This window comes from Pelobates fuscus, chromosome 10 (genome assembly GCF_036172605.1).
Source record: "Pelobates fuscus isolate aPelFus1 chromosome 10, aPelFus1.pri, whole genome shotgun sequence".
In the NCBI taxonomy this organism is placed as follows: domain Eukaryota; kingdom Metazoa; phylum Chordata; class Amphibia; order Anura; family Pelobatidae; genus Pelobates; species Pelobates fuscus.
In genome coordinates, this window is record NC_086326.1 from 148871971 (window position 1) to 148890748 (window position 18778).

General features: G+C 39.5%; 1 protein-coding gene across 1 annotated transcript; it reads right to left on the reverse strand.

Moving 5' to 3' along the window:
- Positions 1 to 509: 509 nt before the first annotated feature.
- On the reverse strand, positions 510 to 18357 carry LOC134574857 (oocyte zinc finger protein XlCOF29-like). Its single transcript, XM_063433910.1, has 5 exons — positions 18329 to 18357; positions 11079 to 11229; positions 8648 to 8836; positions 8107 to 8179; positions 510 to 520 (listed from the first exon to the last, which is right to left on the reverse strand). The coding sequence occupies exons 2-5, from the start codon at positions 11160 to 11162 to the stop codon at positions 510 to 512; spliced, it is 357 nt and encodes a 118-aa protein (XP_063289980.1). The 5' UTR covers positions 11163 to 11229; positions 18329 to 18357.
- Positions 18358 to 18778: the final 421 nt, after the last annotated feature.

The window sequence follows — 18778 nt, forward strand, 5'->3', positions numbered from 1 at the left end:
AACACTCCTCTAACTCCATGCTTTGTTCCTACTTGTCTTTTAAAATACATCTTGACTCTATTTACATTCATATATAGTTCATCCTTTTCCTAAAAATGTGCACAGCTATCTCTATGCCATGTTATTCACTGTTATCCAATGGTTTTATGCAACTGTTGTTGTTCAGAGGGCTAAAATGTTATTCCATGCACTAACAAAAATAAAGAATTAAAAAAAAAAAAGAATCTAACCTGGCGGTCATCACGCACACTAGCCCTAGCTACCTAACATGATTATTTTTTATCTAAACATAGTTTCTCATAATCACGCTAGAATTGCGCTATACTACTAACCACTCTCCTCAAACATATATATAAAAAATGTGCACAGTTACTCATGCCATACAATTGTATTTACTGGTCTACTAAATTCCTGGCAATCGCTGTTGTGGCATTGCTAGAAAAATGTTATCTGTATAATATATGCACGAAAAATAAAGAATTTTAAATAGGAGACGGAAGATTGACCAACTACAGAAATCCTAAGAGAAAAAAAAGAAAAAGAAAATAGTAAGGATGATTTGCCTTTACCCCTTATATGGTGTGCTTACAAATGCACAATTCTGGGACACTTAATTAATTAATTGGGGTCCCAGGAGAAGCAGAAAAATTCGGAAAATGTATCGCAACTATATATAGAACTAGATGGACTGGAATGCGCTAATAAAAATAAACCTAGTATAGAACTTAATCAAAAATTAAGGAAAAAATAAACAATATGCTGATGCAGAAAGCTAATTTTTCTCTAGAAAAATGATGAAGGACATGGTATTACAAAGGTAACAGGGCGGACAGATTACTTTCTAATATATTTAAAAAAGAATCAATTAAGATGAGGGTAACTAAGATCATCCAAGATGATGTTAATCTTTTAGATCCAACTAAAATAGGTCAAGCTTTTCAAACGTTCTACAGCAAATTATATAATTTACCAGATAGACAAATGCCAGTAGATTTGAAAAAATACTTAGAGCATTTAAATCTCCCGCTAATAACTCTTCAACTCCAAAACTTGAATGAACCTATAGCTATGGAAGAAGTTATTTGAGCTATTGATAAATGAAAACTATATAAATCCCCAGGTCCGGACGGTTTTAGTAACATATTTTATAAATCTCTTAAAGAAAATTTGACTGGCAAATTGACTGATATCTTTAATGATTTTCTGATAAAAGGCAACATACCCGATGAGATGCTAAAGGCGTACAGGGAGTGCAGAATTATTAGGCAAATGAGTATTTTGACCACATCATCCTCTTTATGCATGTTGTCTTACTCCAAGCTGTATAGGCTCGAAAGCCTACTACCAATTAAGCATATTAGGTGATGTGCATCTCTGTAATGAGAAGGGGTGTGGTCTAATGACATCAACACCCTATATCAGGTGTGCATAATTATTAGGCAACTTCCTTTCCTTTGGCAAAATGGGTCAAAAGAAGGACTTGACAGGCTCAGAAAAGTCAAAAATAGTGAGATATCTTGCAGAGGGATGCAGCACTCTTAAAATTGCAAAGCTTCTGAAGCGTGATCATCGAACAATCAAGCGTTTCATTCAAAATAGTCAACAGGGTCGCAAGAAGCGTGTGGAGAAACCAAGGCGCAAAATAACTGCCCATGAACTGAGAAAAGTCAAGCGTGCAGCTGCCAAGATGCCACTTGCCACCAGTTTGGCCATATTTCAGAGCTGCAACATCACTGGAGTGCCCAAAAGCACAAGGTGTGCAATACTCAGAGACATGGCCAAGGTAAGAAAGGCTGAAAGACGACCACCACTGAACAAGACACACAAGCTGAAACGTCAAGACTGGGCCAAGAAATATCTCAAGACTGAAGGTTTTATGGACTGATGAAATGAGAGTGAGTCTTGATGGGCCAGATGGATGGATTGGTAAAGGGCAGAGAGCTCCAGTCCGACTCAGACGCCAGCAAGGTGGAGGTGGAGTACTGGTTTGGGCTGGTATCATCAAAGATGAGCTTGTGGGGCCTTTTCGGGTTGAGGATGGAGTCAAGCTCAACTCCCAGTCCTACTGCCAGTTTCTGGAAGACACCTTCTTCAAGCAGTGGTACAGGAAGAAGTCTGCATCCTTCAAGAAAAACATGATTTTCATGCAGGACAATGCTCCATCACACGCGTCCAAGTACTCCACAGCGTGGCTGGCAAGAAAGGGTATAAAAGAAGAAAATCTAATGACATGGCCTCCTTGTTCACCTGATCTGAACCCCATTGAGAACCTGTGGTCCATCATCAAATGTGAGATTTACAAGGAGGGAACACAGTACACCTCTCTGAACAGTGTCTGGGAGGCTGTGGTTGCTTCTGCACGCAATGTTGATGGTGAACAGATCAAAACACTGACAGAATCCATGGATGGCAGGCTTTTGAGTGTCCTTGCAAAGAAAGGTGGCTATATTGGTCACTGATTTGTTTTTGTTTTGGTTTTGAATGTCAGAAATGTATATTTGTGAATGTTGAGATGTTATATTGGTTTCACTGGTAAAAATAAATAATTGAAATGGGTATATATTTGTTTTTTGTTAAGTTGCCTAATAATTATGCACAGTAATAGTCACCTGCACACACAGATATCCCCCTAAAATAGCTATAACTAAAAACAAACTAAAAACTACTTCCAAAAATATTCAGCTTTGATATTAATGAGTTTTTTGGGTTCATTGAGAACATGGTTGTTGTTCAATAATAACATTAATCCTCAAAAATACAACTTGCCTCATAATTCTGCACTCCCTGTATATAGTTCCAATTCTCAAACAACAAAAAACATCAGAATTAATAACTAATTATAGACCTATATCACTATTAAATGAAGATATAAAACTTTATTCATCAATAATTGCGGATATATTAAATAGGATTATGACAAATATAATTCATAGAGACCAAGTTGGTTTCATTTCAAAACGATCTTCAGTATATAATGTTAGACGGTTAGTGGATGTGGTGGATGTGGTGGATTGGGCTGTCGAAAAAGTTTCCCCTCCTGATCCTGTCACTGGACACAGAGAAAGCGTTCGACAGGGTCAGGTGGGACTTTCTCAACGCGGTCCTAAAAGTTTTTGGATTAACAGGAAATATAGGGAGAGCAATAATGGCTTTATATTCGAACCCTACAGCAAAAGTTCTGGGTGCTGGTTTTAGTTCAGATTACTTCGTATTGAGAAATGGGACAAGACAGGGTTGTCCCCTGTCACCGCTTCTCTATCTAATGGTAATTGAACCCCTTGCAGCTGCAATAAGGAGTAATGAGGCAATAAAGGGCCTTAATGTCAAAAATGATTGTATTAAACTAACAATGTACGCGGATGACGTTATATTGACCCTAACTGATCCACAGAACTCCTCTACTGCATTACTAAAATGTTTGGATGAATACTCATTGCATTCGGGATATAAACTGAATGTTAATAAATCAACTGCTCTTGGAGTGAATATTACCCCGGTATGCATAGGCATTCTTAAAAATAGATTTGAATTTGCGTGGGCAGATTTATCAGTTAACTACTTAGGGATCGAAATCTCAAATGAAGTGAACAGAATAATTGAACTCAATTTCTTACCACTCCTTAAATATACAGCAAAGAAATTAAAAGAATGGAAAAGAAATTTCGTGGTGGGGCCGTATCAATGTAATTAGGTCCTATATTATACCAAAATGGGTTTACCTATTTAGAATGGTCCCTCTACCTTGTTCAGATAGTTGGTTGACATTGGCACAATCTATTATTAACAAATATATATGGCTAGATAAACCCCCAAGAATAAGCCTGAATTGGCTATCTTTAAAAGTGAAATTAGGTGGACTGGGAGTTCCCATCTTAAGAGACTATCAAAAAGCCTCAAGTTTCCCACACACGGTTATTACTCAATTAAATGAAGCTAAAAATGAGATGTGGTATAAATTAGAACAAGATCTAACTTATATTGAAGGACCGTTTTAAGATTTGAGTCCACTTTTTTGAACGATTAAGCCAAAAAACGATGATCCACCCAAGTTCATCTCTCACAGTGCCGTTTTAAATGGCACCTTAAAAGATTGGGAGAAAATTAGATACCTAATGGGTCTACATAATAAGTTAACTCCCTCCTTACCACTAATGAATCTATCATATTATATGTCCAATATCAATTTGCTAAGATGGACAGAAAAGGGGGTACATAGAATACAAGATCTACTAGATAAAAATTCTTGGATGGATTTTCAAGCCTTAAAACAGAGTTATAAAATAGAGAATAAGGAGGTTTTTAATTACCGGGTATCTAAGGTTAAAAGGTTTCTGTCAACATTATGTGGTCAGAGAAAGATCCAATCAAATAATCTGGTTGGAAAATACACTCAATAAAGACTCACCAAATAAACTGTTAGCTATGGGTTTAAGACTCTTATTGAAGGACCCAGATAAACCTCTGGAAGCTATAACTAAAACATGGCAGAGGGACCTCGACATCCAAATTAGCTACAAACAATGGAGAGATGCTTTAGACTTGGTTTATAAAAACATACATTGCCTTAACTTAGTAGAGTGTCAGTTTAAAATTGTAAACAGATGGTATATGGTACCTAGCAGGATTAGTAAATTTTCGAACTCATACGATTCTAACTGCTGGAGATGCAATTTAGAATGTGGGAATTACTTACATGTATGGTGGGACTGCGGGCCTATTCAACTGTTTTGGAAAATTATTCTATTTAAGATAAAAGCTTTAACTTCGATTAATTTAAACTTTTCACCACGGACATGTCTACTACAACTCGACATATGGCAGGTACCCAATAAAACACGCCCTTTGATAGTTCATATACTTATAGCCGCAAAAATGACTATCGCTAGGTATTGGAAAGTAACTTTTGTACCAACATGGCCAGTAGTTAAGGTGAAGTGAAATACCAATTAAAAATGGACCGGGGCTTAAATAGAGGACAACAGGAACTTATGGCTCTCTAACTTATGGCTCTCTAAGTTGGGATATTGTAGTAATGACTAAAAGTTATTTTGTCAATGATATATGATCAACCCCCTTAGAGTTCCAGCAAATTTCTTTTTTTTTTTTTTTTTTTTTAATATGACCATTGATGTTTAATGTTTGTTCATGTTTTATGGTATGTCTGGAATGAGTATACAGAAAAGAAAAAAATGGGTCGTTATGGTGAAATAAGCTGGACTTAGGGATTTCATGTTAACTTAGACAAGAATTACGAATGTAATGATAGATTCTCTGTTACACAAATTTCAAACAATGTGTTATGTTATTGTTATTGTATTGTATTGTGAAGGGGAAAAAAAGAGAAAGGAAAATGAAAGAAAGAGAAAAGAAAGGAGTGAAGGAAAAAAAATATCAATAAAGATTATAAATAACAAAAAAAAATTCAATGCTACTTAATAAGGTTCTTATTGGTACTAATGGATCCTTTAGACTTCAGTAGTTGTTAACATCTATGTTAGAAAGAAAGTGACGATCTGTTAAGCAGTGAATTCACAATTGTACAAGTTGTGATCAAAACGTAAACATAACCTAAGATTTGCGCTATATGTCTGTTCAACCATAATTAACCACTTTCATATTAGGTGCACCCACACTTATTATATAGCATTTTGTTCAGGAGAAAGAGGGCTTTCATTTAATATCAAATAATTTAAGATGAATAAAGTTTTTTTTTAAAACTTAGAGAAAATGTAAGTGTTATTTTTCAAATTCTACGTGACATTTTAACTGTGAATGTCATAATACTGTTAGTCTTTACTGCAATAAAATACACATATTTGTATTCAGCGATGTCTCAGGAGTACCACAGTACCCCCTATGTACCGGTTTTATGGCGTTTTAGAAAGTTACAGGGTCAAATATAGGGCTTTCCTCTTTTTCATTTTTACATATTGAAATTTGCCAGGCTGGTTGGCTGAGTCTATGCTGTCTTTGAGACCATATGGAAGTCCAGGGATGAAAATAAACCCAAGCAGTGCATACCATTTGTAAAAGAAGACAACACAGGGTATTCAAAATGGGGTATGTCCAGTAATTTGTAGCAGACACTTAGTAACAAACTCTGGCCAAAGTTAGCATTCATATTATTTTTTTGCGTTTTTCACACAAAGACTGAAATTTCACTGATGATATCATCGTCGTCATCCATTTTATTGCTCTAAAACACTCATATTTGTGTTCAGCGATGTCTCATGAATAAAACAGTACCCGTATAGAGTTTTGGAAAGCAACAGGGTCAAATATAGGGCTTGCCCATTTCATTTTTTACATATTCAAATTTGCCAGATTGTCTATTGTGCCTTTGAGAATGTATGGTAGCCCAGGAATGAGATTTACTCCAATCATGGCATACCATTTGCCAAAGTAGACAACCCGAGGTATTCAAATGGGGTATATACATTCTTTTTTTTTTTTTTTAGTAGCCACTTAGTAGTCACAAACATTAGCCAAAATTAGCGTTCCTATTTGTTTTCTGCATTTTTCACAAACAAATGCCCTTTCTTTAATATCTTTGTCATTTTAAGTTTTACTACTCAGATTTGTGTTCAGCGATGTCTCATGAGTAAAACCGTACCCTCCTGTAAAGGTTTTCTTTGGTTTCCACTCGCGGGGCACGGGTGTGGAATCGGGGGGGACACTATGTCACTCCCATTAAAAGTTCCAGGGTCAAATATAGAGCTTTCCCATTTCAGTTTGCCAGATTGGTTTGCTGGGCTTATGTTGCCTTTGAGACCATAGAGCAGCCAAGGAATGAGAATTACCCCCATCACCGCATACCATTCACAAAAGTAGACAAGAAAGGATATTCAGAATTGGGTAAGCCCAGTCTTTTGTAGTAGCCACTAAGTCACAAATGCTAGCCAAAGTTAGTTATCATATATATATTATATTTTTTTTAAATCATTTTTCACACAAAAGCTGCACTTTCACTGATTATATCATCATCAAGTTTTAGTGTTTTAAAATACTCATATTGGTGTTTAGCGAAGTCTCCCAAGTACAACAGGAGACCGGTTTTATGGTGTTCAGTGAAGTCTCCCGAGACAACATATGTACAGGTTTTATGGTGGTTTGGAAAGTTAAAGGGTTAAATATAGGGCTTGTAAACTAAATGCAATGGACTTTCTGCTTGGGTTATCATGCAGGTCCCGTGAATTATAGTTAATAAAATTAATAAATGTAAAAAAAAGAGTAGATGAATAAAGACATTATATGTATACACATATACATATTTAAATACACATATATTACATATATGATATTGTATTATATGTGAATAATAACATGCTAATAAAATGTTTTAATTAACTTATAATATATTATACATGTATAATATATTATTTGAATGTGTGATTATAACTATTTTCTTTTTCAGGCACTAGAGGGACTGCTTGAACACTCAAATAGTCCCCCCTGCAGGCAGTCTAATAGAGTGCTTTGCGGCCATGTGATCGCAACATTTGTCGCGATCACAATGCCCTGGAGGGCTGGAAAGGAAGCAGGGCTAATGCCTGTCTTGTGAGGCAGTCCCCCTGGACCAGGATCGCCGTGGATCGCCGGTCCAAGTAAGTGATTTGCGGCTGGATGGCGTACTATGCCGCCTTACTGGCGTTTAAATGCGGGATGGCATAGTACGCAATAACGGCATAAGAGGCTAAGCTGTAGTTGTTCTGGTGACTATAGTGTTTTTTTAAAGACAAAATCCTAAAGAAAGAAAATATTAAGTAGCTGGTAAGGATGATTGTAGAAATTGTACAGGAATCCCAGCGAGCATCTTTTATGTCTATAGATAAAGGAAAGACAGAATGATATCAAATGAAGGGAATAAAAGAGAAGCCTTCATTTAAACCATTTGGTGTCAAAGTTTTCAATTTATAGATCCAGAAGGATTCTCTACGTCATAAGTAACTCCCAGTCCCCTTTCCTAGGGGATTTCTTTGGTTGACTCTCCATGGGAATCCTTTATATGTCTGGAGATTGGAGTGTCGATTGTCTTTTTTACTGAATTAATGTGACCCCTAATTTGTAATTTAAACATTCTGAACGTTTTCTAGCTAGGAAACTGACCTGGTGGAGGCTGGTGAGTGTCCATCATTAAGTCATTGTAAGGTTCCTTGTGTCCTCCAAAATACTTCCACACCTACAAGGAAAATAAACAGTGACATCCTCACACCTAACAAGAACCTGGCACACACACTGATACAGTCACCATCCAGTCACATCCTCACACCTAACAGGAACCTGGCACACACAATGATACAGTCACCATCCAGACACATCCTCACACCTAACAGGAACCTGGCACACACAATGATACAGTCACCATCCAGACACATCCTCACACCTAACAGGAACCTGGCACACACAATGATATAGTCACCATCCAGACACATCCTCACACCTAACAGGAACCTGGCACACACAATGATACAGTCACCATCCAGACACATCCTCACACCTAACAGGAACCTGGCACACACAATGATACAGTCACCATCCAGACACATCCTCACACCTAGCAGGAACCTGGCACACACAATGATACAGTCACCATCCAGACACATCCCTTGGTTTTACTCTATAATGTCCCATTCCCAGAATCCCTCACCTCTCCAGTCAACAGGAGGATGATCTGATTGGTCAGTTTCATGATTTTCTGCTCATTGTTTCTCTCATGTATCAGTGAGTGAGGTGGAGGCACCGTGCTGGGGCTGTGGGTCCTGCTGGATCCATCGGATGCACGAGGGATTCTGCCCTGTATTATGGACTCACCAGATCTCTTCATAACGATGTAATCCTATATAGAGAGAGGCATTCTAATCAATATTAAGCACCTAATAAAAATACACATCTCTCAGTAAAGGATATCTATGACTTTCATATTCCGTCTGTCTATAAAGGACAATATGCAAATGAAGTATCCCAGCGACAAAGCCAGTCACTACATAGGCTACATATATCATATACACACGGTAAAAGGCTTGGACTTTAAATTCAAATATATTGTGTTTTGTGTCGGTGCACCAACAACACTGTTCTTCTGTAGCCCTTTGTCTCATGAAGTACCAGCAGCATCCTTCTGCACACTGAGCTCTCTGTACAGTCAGGTTCACAATGGCCCATTCACTATCCTACTCTGCCCTTCCTGACTAACTCCCTGTCACTCAGTCCTAAATTACCGGTAATAATATAATAATAACTTGCGATTTTATATCACTTCTCCCTGTGAGACTCAAAGCACTTTAGAAATAAACAAACATAAAGACATAAAAGTTAGGAGTTTCTGAAGGTCAGATGAGCGGACTGAAAGCGCGATGGAAGAGGTGGGTCTTTAGCTTTTAAAAAGTCTGTAAGGACGATACCTCTCTGATTGCACACGGTAAAGATTTCCAGAAGGTAGGGGCAACGTGGCTGAATGCCCTGGAACCGGAGTCTGTCTTTATTCTTGGCACTGACAGGAGGGAGTGTTGGTGCAATGCTTTCTAGGATGACTCTCATGGTTTTGTTGTAGAGTCGGACTACGGAGCTGGTGTCTTCACGGGTGCCCATTAGTTCCCCTAGATCCATATGTGATGTTACATCCAATGGCATCACCCCTTTTAATGAGCAGTGTTTGACCAGGTTATGAGACTGGGGTCTGGCTGATTGTGATACAATGGAGAAGTGAATGGAATGGTGGTCTGACCAAACAACTGGATTTACAGTTACTGGTGACACTTCTAGTCCAGACTGGAACACTAGATCAAGTTTATGACCTTTTTTGTGGGTGGAACTGGCGACGATTTGTGTGAAGCCGAGTGCACTCATCAAGCTGAGGAGATCCTGCCCAAGCAGGGATAGGGTGTCATCAATCCAAGTGTTGAAGCCTCACAATATATGAAATCTGAGGGTTCCTGAAGAAATCTCTTCCCATCTCCTGGGGGTCTGTATAGTAACAGTATCCGGAATCCTCTACTGAGAGGCTGGCAGCTACGCATTCTGCAGATTGGGGTTTGTGGACTGATATTGGTTCGGGATTTAAGGATGATTTTGCACAGATCATAACTCCACCTCCCTTGCGATCTTGTCTCGTCGGTGGAACACCGTGTAATTGCCTGGAATAGCTGCCTCTAGAATAGGCCTCGCGTTTTCATCTAGCCATGATTCTGTAATGCACGCTAATTCGCATGTTTCAATAAGGTCGGCAATAATCGCTGTTTTGTTCCTTATTGATCTGGCATTGCACAGGATTGATCTGATAGGACAGTCTTGGGATTCTGCGTTTTTGCTCTGTACTTTGCAAACAGCATGTCTTCACACAAACAGGTTTTCTTGTCCCACGTACATTAGATGGAAAACAGTGACTGACAGAAACACCTCCTCAAGGTGTGGTGGCTTACACTGAAATAATCCCAGTCAGAGTTTAGGCCAATTCAGTACTGATGGTGACCGGTTTCCATGGCAGGTATTAAATGATTTTATTTTTAAGTTATTTTCATTTTGAGTTTCTTCAGCTTCCCTCGATTCCTCTTACCCGCCCACTAATTTACCCATCTCAGTTTCAGACCAGTACACTAATGACAAAGACAGGACATTATTGTGCAGTAGCAACAAGCTCCTTCGTGAGACACAGCAGGAAGAGAGAGAAACACAGCAAGGTGGTCCTGCTCTGGATAAATCCCACCGATCAGGCTGGCTACTGACAGCACAAGCTGTGCAATGATGTGCAGTGAATCAGACTCCCTCTCTGCACTTTCCCAGCATGGTTACATCAATGCTCCCTGGACTGGGTGTGGAAAGCTTAAGAAAAAACAAGCAATTTGATATGAAAAAAAAAATCATATTTGCCTGCTAATTCTCAGCCTGCAGAGTAAGCCAATGTTCTCGTTCAAAGCCAAAGCTATAAAAAGAGAGACTGCTGTCACAGTGATGTCCCATTGATTATTAAAGATGTGCACAGAATCTACGTCACAAATTTCTCTTCTATTTGAAGACTGGAGGTCTGTTTAAATAAAAAGGACAAACTGTGTAGTTGCCGTGACATTCCCAGAATCCCTCACCTCTCCAGTCAGCAGGTAGTTGACCTCCAAGGTCAGATCCAGGATCTTCTCCATCATCGGATTCCGGTTTGTGTTTGCCATCATTAAGCCAATCAGGCAGCCTGAAAACAGGCTCTGGGGTTGTGGACAGGAATTAGAATATTCTGTGGCTCTGTAATTACAGATATACAAGATATTTAAATAGGTCCCTTTTACCTAAATTGACAAAGTAAACAATATTATTAATATGGAGAGCAAAAAAAACGGGGCGCTAGAGTATTCTAATAATATATTTAAATGGTCACTATATTAACCAAAATAAATGTCATCTTAATGAAGTGATGTTTGTATTTATAGAATGTCCCTGCAGTCTCACTGCTCAATTCTCTGCTATTTAGGAGTTAAATCACTTTGTTTAAGCAGCCTAGCCGAACCTCCCTACATGTGACTTACACAGCCTTTCTACACACTTCCTGTAAAATGAGATCTAAAGTTTACTCTTTAATGCACATTCTGTTTAATTTCAAATGTGTCTCCTGCTCGGTTAATAGCCTTCTAGACCCTGTAAGATCATCCTTTGGGTGATTAAAGTTCAATTTACAGAGCAGGAGATAAAAACATATAAACTAAGTTAACATCGGACTGAAAAATAAACAATTTTTCAATGTAGGCTGTGTGAGTCAAAGCAAGGAGAGGTGTGCCTAGGGCTGCATAGACAGAAACAAAAGTTATTTAACTCCTAAACTGCAGAGAATTGAGCAGTGAGATCTATACATAAAGACTGCTTCATTAAGCTTAAGTTATTTTACTATGGTGTCCCTGTAGCGGAGAGCTGATTTCCCACAGCTGAACTCCACCAGTATATCCAGAGGATGCAGGAACAAATACAAATCCAACAGGGTAAATAATACGATCAGCAATATAATCCACAGATATCCCAACACCTTTCCCAATAACTGGACGACACACAGTATCAGGAGTGGAACAACTGGACTGGCACATCCAGCCTGGCTTTTATTTCCATCTTACACATATAAGACCGCCCACAGGGGAGGTGTAAAATAGCCAATAGCATAACGGTTGCAACCCACAGATTCCCTCCCCTTAGCCTGAGAGGTAACCCACTTATTCATACAGTTTAAAACATAACTTTTACACAATATTTATAACTTCTAAAATATACATGTCACAAACATAAAACATACATTTTCCTAATCCGCATACTTCAATTAGGAACACTCTCAAAAATCATCCCAATCCCTCCAGTAGATAAAAAGTTAGCTGGAGGTCCCTTTATGACCGACCGCAAGCACCTTTTCCTGCCCAAAACAGTTCCATGGATTTGGGCTGTGCGGTCGGTCAGTTTCCGGCATAAAAACGGCTAAGTCCCGTTCGAAGTGTGGCCTGTACTTCGACTTTAGTCGAAGTGTCGGCGATGGTAAGGGTCGGCGGTGTTCGACGTTAAAATGGCCGCCGCACGTGGTCCTTTGTCCGATGCCGGTATTTTATAGGCTCTTTCAGATGGATTTTGAGACACTACGTATATATTATAAATACTATGACTGCTATAACGAAGACCAGATCTGTTCCCCATTCCTTTTTTTTGTTGCACTTTTTAATTTTTTGCACATTTTTGCGTACTTCTTAACCATTTTCTAATAAAATTGTATCTAAATTATCTATCTATCCAAGAATGATTTTCTAATTGGTGGTAATTCTAGTGAAGTCTGGTTGTTATTAAAGGACCACTATAGCACCCAGCCCACTTCAGCTCAATGAAGTGGTCTGGGTGCCAGGTCTTCCTAGTTTTAACCCGGCAGCTGACAACATAGCAGTTTCACTGAAACTGCCATGTTTACACTAGGGTTAATCCAGCCACTAGTTCTCACGGACCTCCAGCATCAAAAAAGATCCCTATAGGTAAAGCATTGAGTAATGCTTTCCCATGGGCGGGTTTGGATGTGCGTGCTTCTCTGGCCACGCATGCGCATTCGGCTCTAGCTGACGTCGATGGAGGAGGAGAGGTCACCAGCGCTGAGGGAGCCCGGTGCTGGATTAAGGCAAGCAATAAATGGTTAATTTACCATTTATTCGCCGTGTAACGGGGCCCTAGTCACCATTGAGGTGACTAGGGCTCTATAGTGCTAGGAATAAATATTTTTACATACCGTATATACTCGAGTAAAAGACGAGTTTTTCGGCACATTTTTTGTGCTGAAAACCCCCCACTCATCTTATACTCGAGTGAGTGTCTGTATTATGGCAACTTACATTGCCATAATACAGACAAGGACCGCCGGGCTCATTACAAGCCCAGCGGTCCTGATGGGGGCTGGCAGAGAGCTGTTACTTACCTTTCCTGCAGCTCCTGTCAGCTCCCTTCTCTCTCCTCCGGTCCGGTCAGCTCCCTTGTCAGCTCCACAGCAAGTCTCGCGAGAGCCGCGGGGTTAGAGTGTTGCCACGGGTTACCGTGGCAACGCTCCGCGCGGCAGTCACACCGCAAGACTTGCTGTAAGGGGAGCTGACCGGACTCTGACCGGACTGGAGGAGAGAGAAGGGAGCTGACAGGAGCTGCAGGAAAGGTAAGTTACAGCTCGCTGCCAGCCACTCTCCTACACAGCCCATGCCACTGGACCACCAGGGAATGAGAGCCCCCCTCCCTGGCCAGCTAACAAGCAGGGAGGGGGGGGGGGACGAAAAAATATAAATAAAAATTTAAATAATAAAAGTCAAATAATATATTAATAATATTAAAAAATAATAATATAAAAATAAAATATAATATATAAAAAAATAATTTAATATTAAAATAATAAAAAAATAAAAAGATGCCCAACCCCCACCAAGGCTCTGCATCACACACACACACAGCATTCATACAAACACACACAGCATTTATTATATACACACACTGTAAATAAATATTCAATTAATATCATTTTTTTAGGATATCATTTTATTTAGAAATTTACCAGTAGCTGCTGCATTTCCCACCCTAGTCTTATACTCGAGTCAATAAGTTTTCCCAGATTTTTGGGGTAAATTTAGGGGTCTTGACTTATATTCGGGTCGACTTATACTCGAGTATATACGGTATTTGTATTCCTAACGCTATGGTTTTCCTTTAATAATTATTATTGCCATTTATATAGTACCAAACAGAATCCGTAGCGATTTACCATATTATAAAATGAGGAGATTTAACTATAAATAGAACAATTACAAAAAACTTACAGGAACGATAGGTTGGAGAGGACCCTGCTGAAACGAGCTTACATTCTATAGGAGGTGGGGTATATAATACATTAGGACAGGAAATAGGAATCTAATAAGGTGGGGATTAAGCAGAGCTGGAGGAGAGAGTAGAGTGCTGCCCTTTAGGAGAGCGCAAGAGACAGGTATGTGACGGAGAGGTTACTCTGGGAGGCCATAAGCTTTCCTAAAGAGATGGGTTTTAAAGCACTTCTCATTACCTAGCTAACCCCTTCTAAGCAAGGGAGTAGCTGCCATCTGAAGCTACTTTTCTTATCTCAGAATAGACGTGTACCTGCTTTGTGTGCAGGTGCAGCAGGCGAATACATCGTACGTTTCTTTTTCTGGTCAATAAAAGTATCCTAAACGTGACATGGTTACAGGTGAGCTGAGCAGCAGAAAGCCCGCTCTAACCCACCAGGAATGGGCTCCACCAGTCAGTCTCTAGTGGATTCTGAACATTCCCCAGAAACCAGTTTCTAACATGGATTTTATTCTCCGTTGGAGTTCTTGTCATCAGAACTGCTAGCCGATATTGTGATCAGTTTAGGAATTCGATCTAGTCTGAATGCCATTGCTTCATCACAGTCACAGTTTGGGGGTGACCTGCTTACTCTATTTTACAGATATGGACGCTAAGGAGGAAGAGGATGGGGGAGAATCTTATAGCTGCAGTTATAAGCAGATGTGAACATTAGTTGCCTGATACCGCCTACAGCAGCCTCCTGTATGTGAAGAAAGTTCCACTAACAGAACAGGAGTTCTGATGGTAAGTGTTAAATTGCATTGGATTTATGGGTTATACTAATATGGAGAGTCATATTGAGCCCCGTAGGCCCTTTTGCCATTTTTCCCCTTCTGAATTTCTGGTTCACACAAATCGTTTATTATTTAGTATTAACAAAGTGATTTAGCAAAACCTAATACGGTACCTGGACAAAATTTGGTTCGCTGGATAAAAGTATTTATATTTGGGCTGATTCTGCCAAAACTACATTTTTTGGGGGCCATGTACAATATTTTATTTCTTTACTTTAAGTCTAGTAGCCATAACCACTACATATATTACAGTGGTTTTGGTACAATTAGGCTGCGGGAGCCATCCCCCAGATCTCAATTACCCATTTGTACAGTTTGAATAAAACTGGAAATCATAAAAAGGTGCCCACAGCCTGGCCCCCTACTCATTTATTGCTAGTACCAAACTTACATTTCCATATTACAATGTCAGTGTCGTCCACATTTTAAAGTTACTAATCGGCAGATTGGATCCGCTTTTCTTATTAGAAATTCTGGCGAGCAGGAGCCAAGATGCAAAATTCTCTGACAATCATGGTTCTGATCAAACTGCTTGACAACTGTTTAAAGGGACACTATAGGCACCCAGACCACTTCAGCTCATTGAAGTGGTCTTGGTGCAATGTCCAGCATGGGCGAAGCCTGACCCAGAGCCAAGAGACATCGGTGCTGGATTTAGCTAAGTGAGAGGAGGGGGCACTCTAGGAACCTATAGTTCCAGAGAAAGGGCTTTGTTTTTCTGGCACTATAGAATCCCTATAACTAAGAAACAGGTTTATAGACTAACCATTTAAATATGTTAGACTTCACAAATCCCTTCCATATACTCCTCTTCAAGCCTTAAATATATCAGACTGACATTCCCAGAATCCCTCACCTCTCCAGTCAGCAGGTAGTTGACCTCCAGGGTCAGATCCAGGAACCTCTCGGTCATCGGATTCCTGTTTGTCATCATTAAGCCAATCAGGCAGCCTGAGAACAGACTCTGGGGTTGTGGACAGGAATTAGGATATTCGGTGACTCTGTAGTTATAGATATAGTGTATTTCAATTTACACCTGAAATAGATAAAGAAAAACTGGTAATGATATAGAATTGTTTATGTTTGCATTACACCAGATGCAATTCAACCATAGCTCCATCCTGTTGTCTCTCACGTCCAAGAGGACATGATATGGAAGTTTTGGCAATCATGGAGTGTGCATAATATGTCCAGCTTACCAAAAGTAATTCAAATAAATTAATTTATGTGTCTTGATTTATAGACACATGAGTACATTATTAGTGATGTCCTGAACTGTTCGCCAGGAACCGTTCGCCGGCGAACATATGCGATGGTCGGTCCGCCCCCTATTCGTCATGGAGGTGGGAGGGTCTGGGAGGGAGGGTCTGCTGCTGATTGGCTGGAATGTGTCTGCTGACTGTGAGGTACAGGGTGAAAGTTTACTCAATGATGACGAATAGGGGGCGGACCGACCATCGCATATGTTCACTTGGCACCAGGCTGGTACACCCTTTCAGTGAGTGGGCACTTTCAGTAATGCAACTTGCTTCACTGGTAACTCCCACCCTGATTCCATTACTCCCAATGTTGGAAGGTATTCACATTCCATAAAGCCAGCTGGAAAACAAGTTTATTGAATATGTGCTTCTCAGATATATATATAGAAGCCAACAGTTCTGATTTTGCCAAGACAGTCCCACAATCTTAAGTCTGCACAGGTGTTCAATCAGCAACATGTCTGGATCCTGGAGGGGCAGGGCAGTATGCCAATGAACAGAGCGATTCAGCTGCACCCCATGCCCCATACATTTTATACACAGTATACACAGGGGGTGTATATTTACCCCATACATTATATACACAGTATATACAGGGGGTGTATATTTACCCCCCATACATTATATACACAGTATATACAGGGGGTGTATATTTACCCCATACATTATATACACAGTATATACAGGGGGTGTATATTTACCCCCATACATTATATACACAGTATATACAGCGGGTGTATATTTACCCCATACATTATATACACAGTATATACAGCGGGTGTATATTTACCCCATACATTATATACACAGTATATACAGGGGGTGTATATTTACCCCATACATTATACACACAGTATATACAGGGGGTGTATATTTACCCCAGACATTATGTACACAGTATATACAGCGGGTGTATATTTACCCCATACATTATATACACAGTATATACAGCGGGTGTATATTTACCCCATACATTATATACACAGTATATACAGCGGGTGTATATTTACCCCATACATTATATACACAGTATATACAGGGGGTGTATATTTACCCCAGACATTATATACAGGGGGTGTATATTTACCCCATACATTATATACAGGGGGTGTATATTTACCCCATACATTATATACACGGGGTGTATATTTACCCCATACATTATATACACAGTATATACAGGGGGTGTATATTTACCCCATACATTATATACAGGGGGTGTATATTTACCCCATACATTATATACAGGGGGTGTATATTTACCCCATACATTATATACACAGTATATACAGGGGGTGTATATTTACCCCATACATTATATACACAGTATATACAGGGGGTGTATATTTACCCCATACATTATATACACGGTATATACAGGGGGCGTATATTTACCCCATACATTATATACACAGTATATACAGGGGGTGTATATTTACCCCATACATTATATACACGGTATATACAGGGGGTGTATATTTACCCCATACATTATATACACAGTATATACAGGGGGTGTATATTTACCCCATACATTATATACACAGTATATACAGGGGGTGTATATTTACCCCATACATTATATACACAGTATATACAGGGGGTGTATATTTACCCCATACATTATATACACAGTATATACAGGGGGTGTATATTTACCCCATACATTATATACACAGTATATACAGGGGGTGTATAATTACCCCATACATTATATACACAGTATATACAGGGGGTGTATATTTACCCCATACATTATATACACAGTATATACAGGGGGTGTATAGTTACCCCATACATTATATACACAGTATATACCCAGGGCTGTATAATATACAATGTACACAGTCTATATACCCAGATAGTTGTATATTTATCACTCACAGCACTATTTACTCCAGATTTGCTGCTCCCTGTGTTGCCCAGCACTGTATCCACTACCTCTTTGTACAGCACTGGATGGGGGGCTTTTCATGGTAGAGATCTGTAATTCGGCTCTTTAATATGACGTCACCAAGGCTGACCCTCAGACGCCATCTTTGTTGTGGGCAGAGCTCCTATTGGTCTCTATGCAGTGTGAGGGCAGAGCCCGGAATATTAGTGGGAAATGTATTGATGGAATAAAAATAAATAAATAAAATGGCAATACACTCTGAGTGTTACTCTTGCACACTCTCTTCTACATGCTCATGCTTTGTATCTCTCACACTTTGTCCCACATACTCCCACTCTCTCTAGTTCTCTCACACTCTCACTGATACACTGGCTCTGTCTCTGTCTCTCATTCTCTCACTTACTCTCTATGTTTCCCAGATTCTTATTCCAGCTGTCTTTCACACTTTGTTACATCTATATCATTGCTTCTCTTGTGCTATCGTTCACGATCTCTCT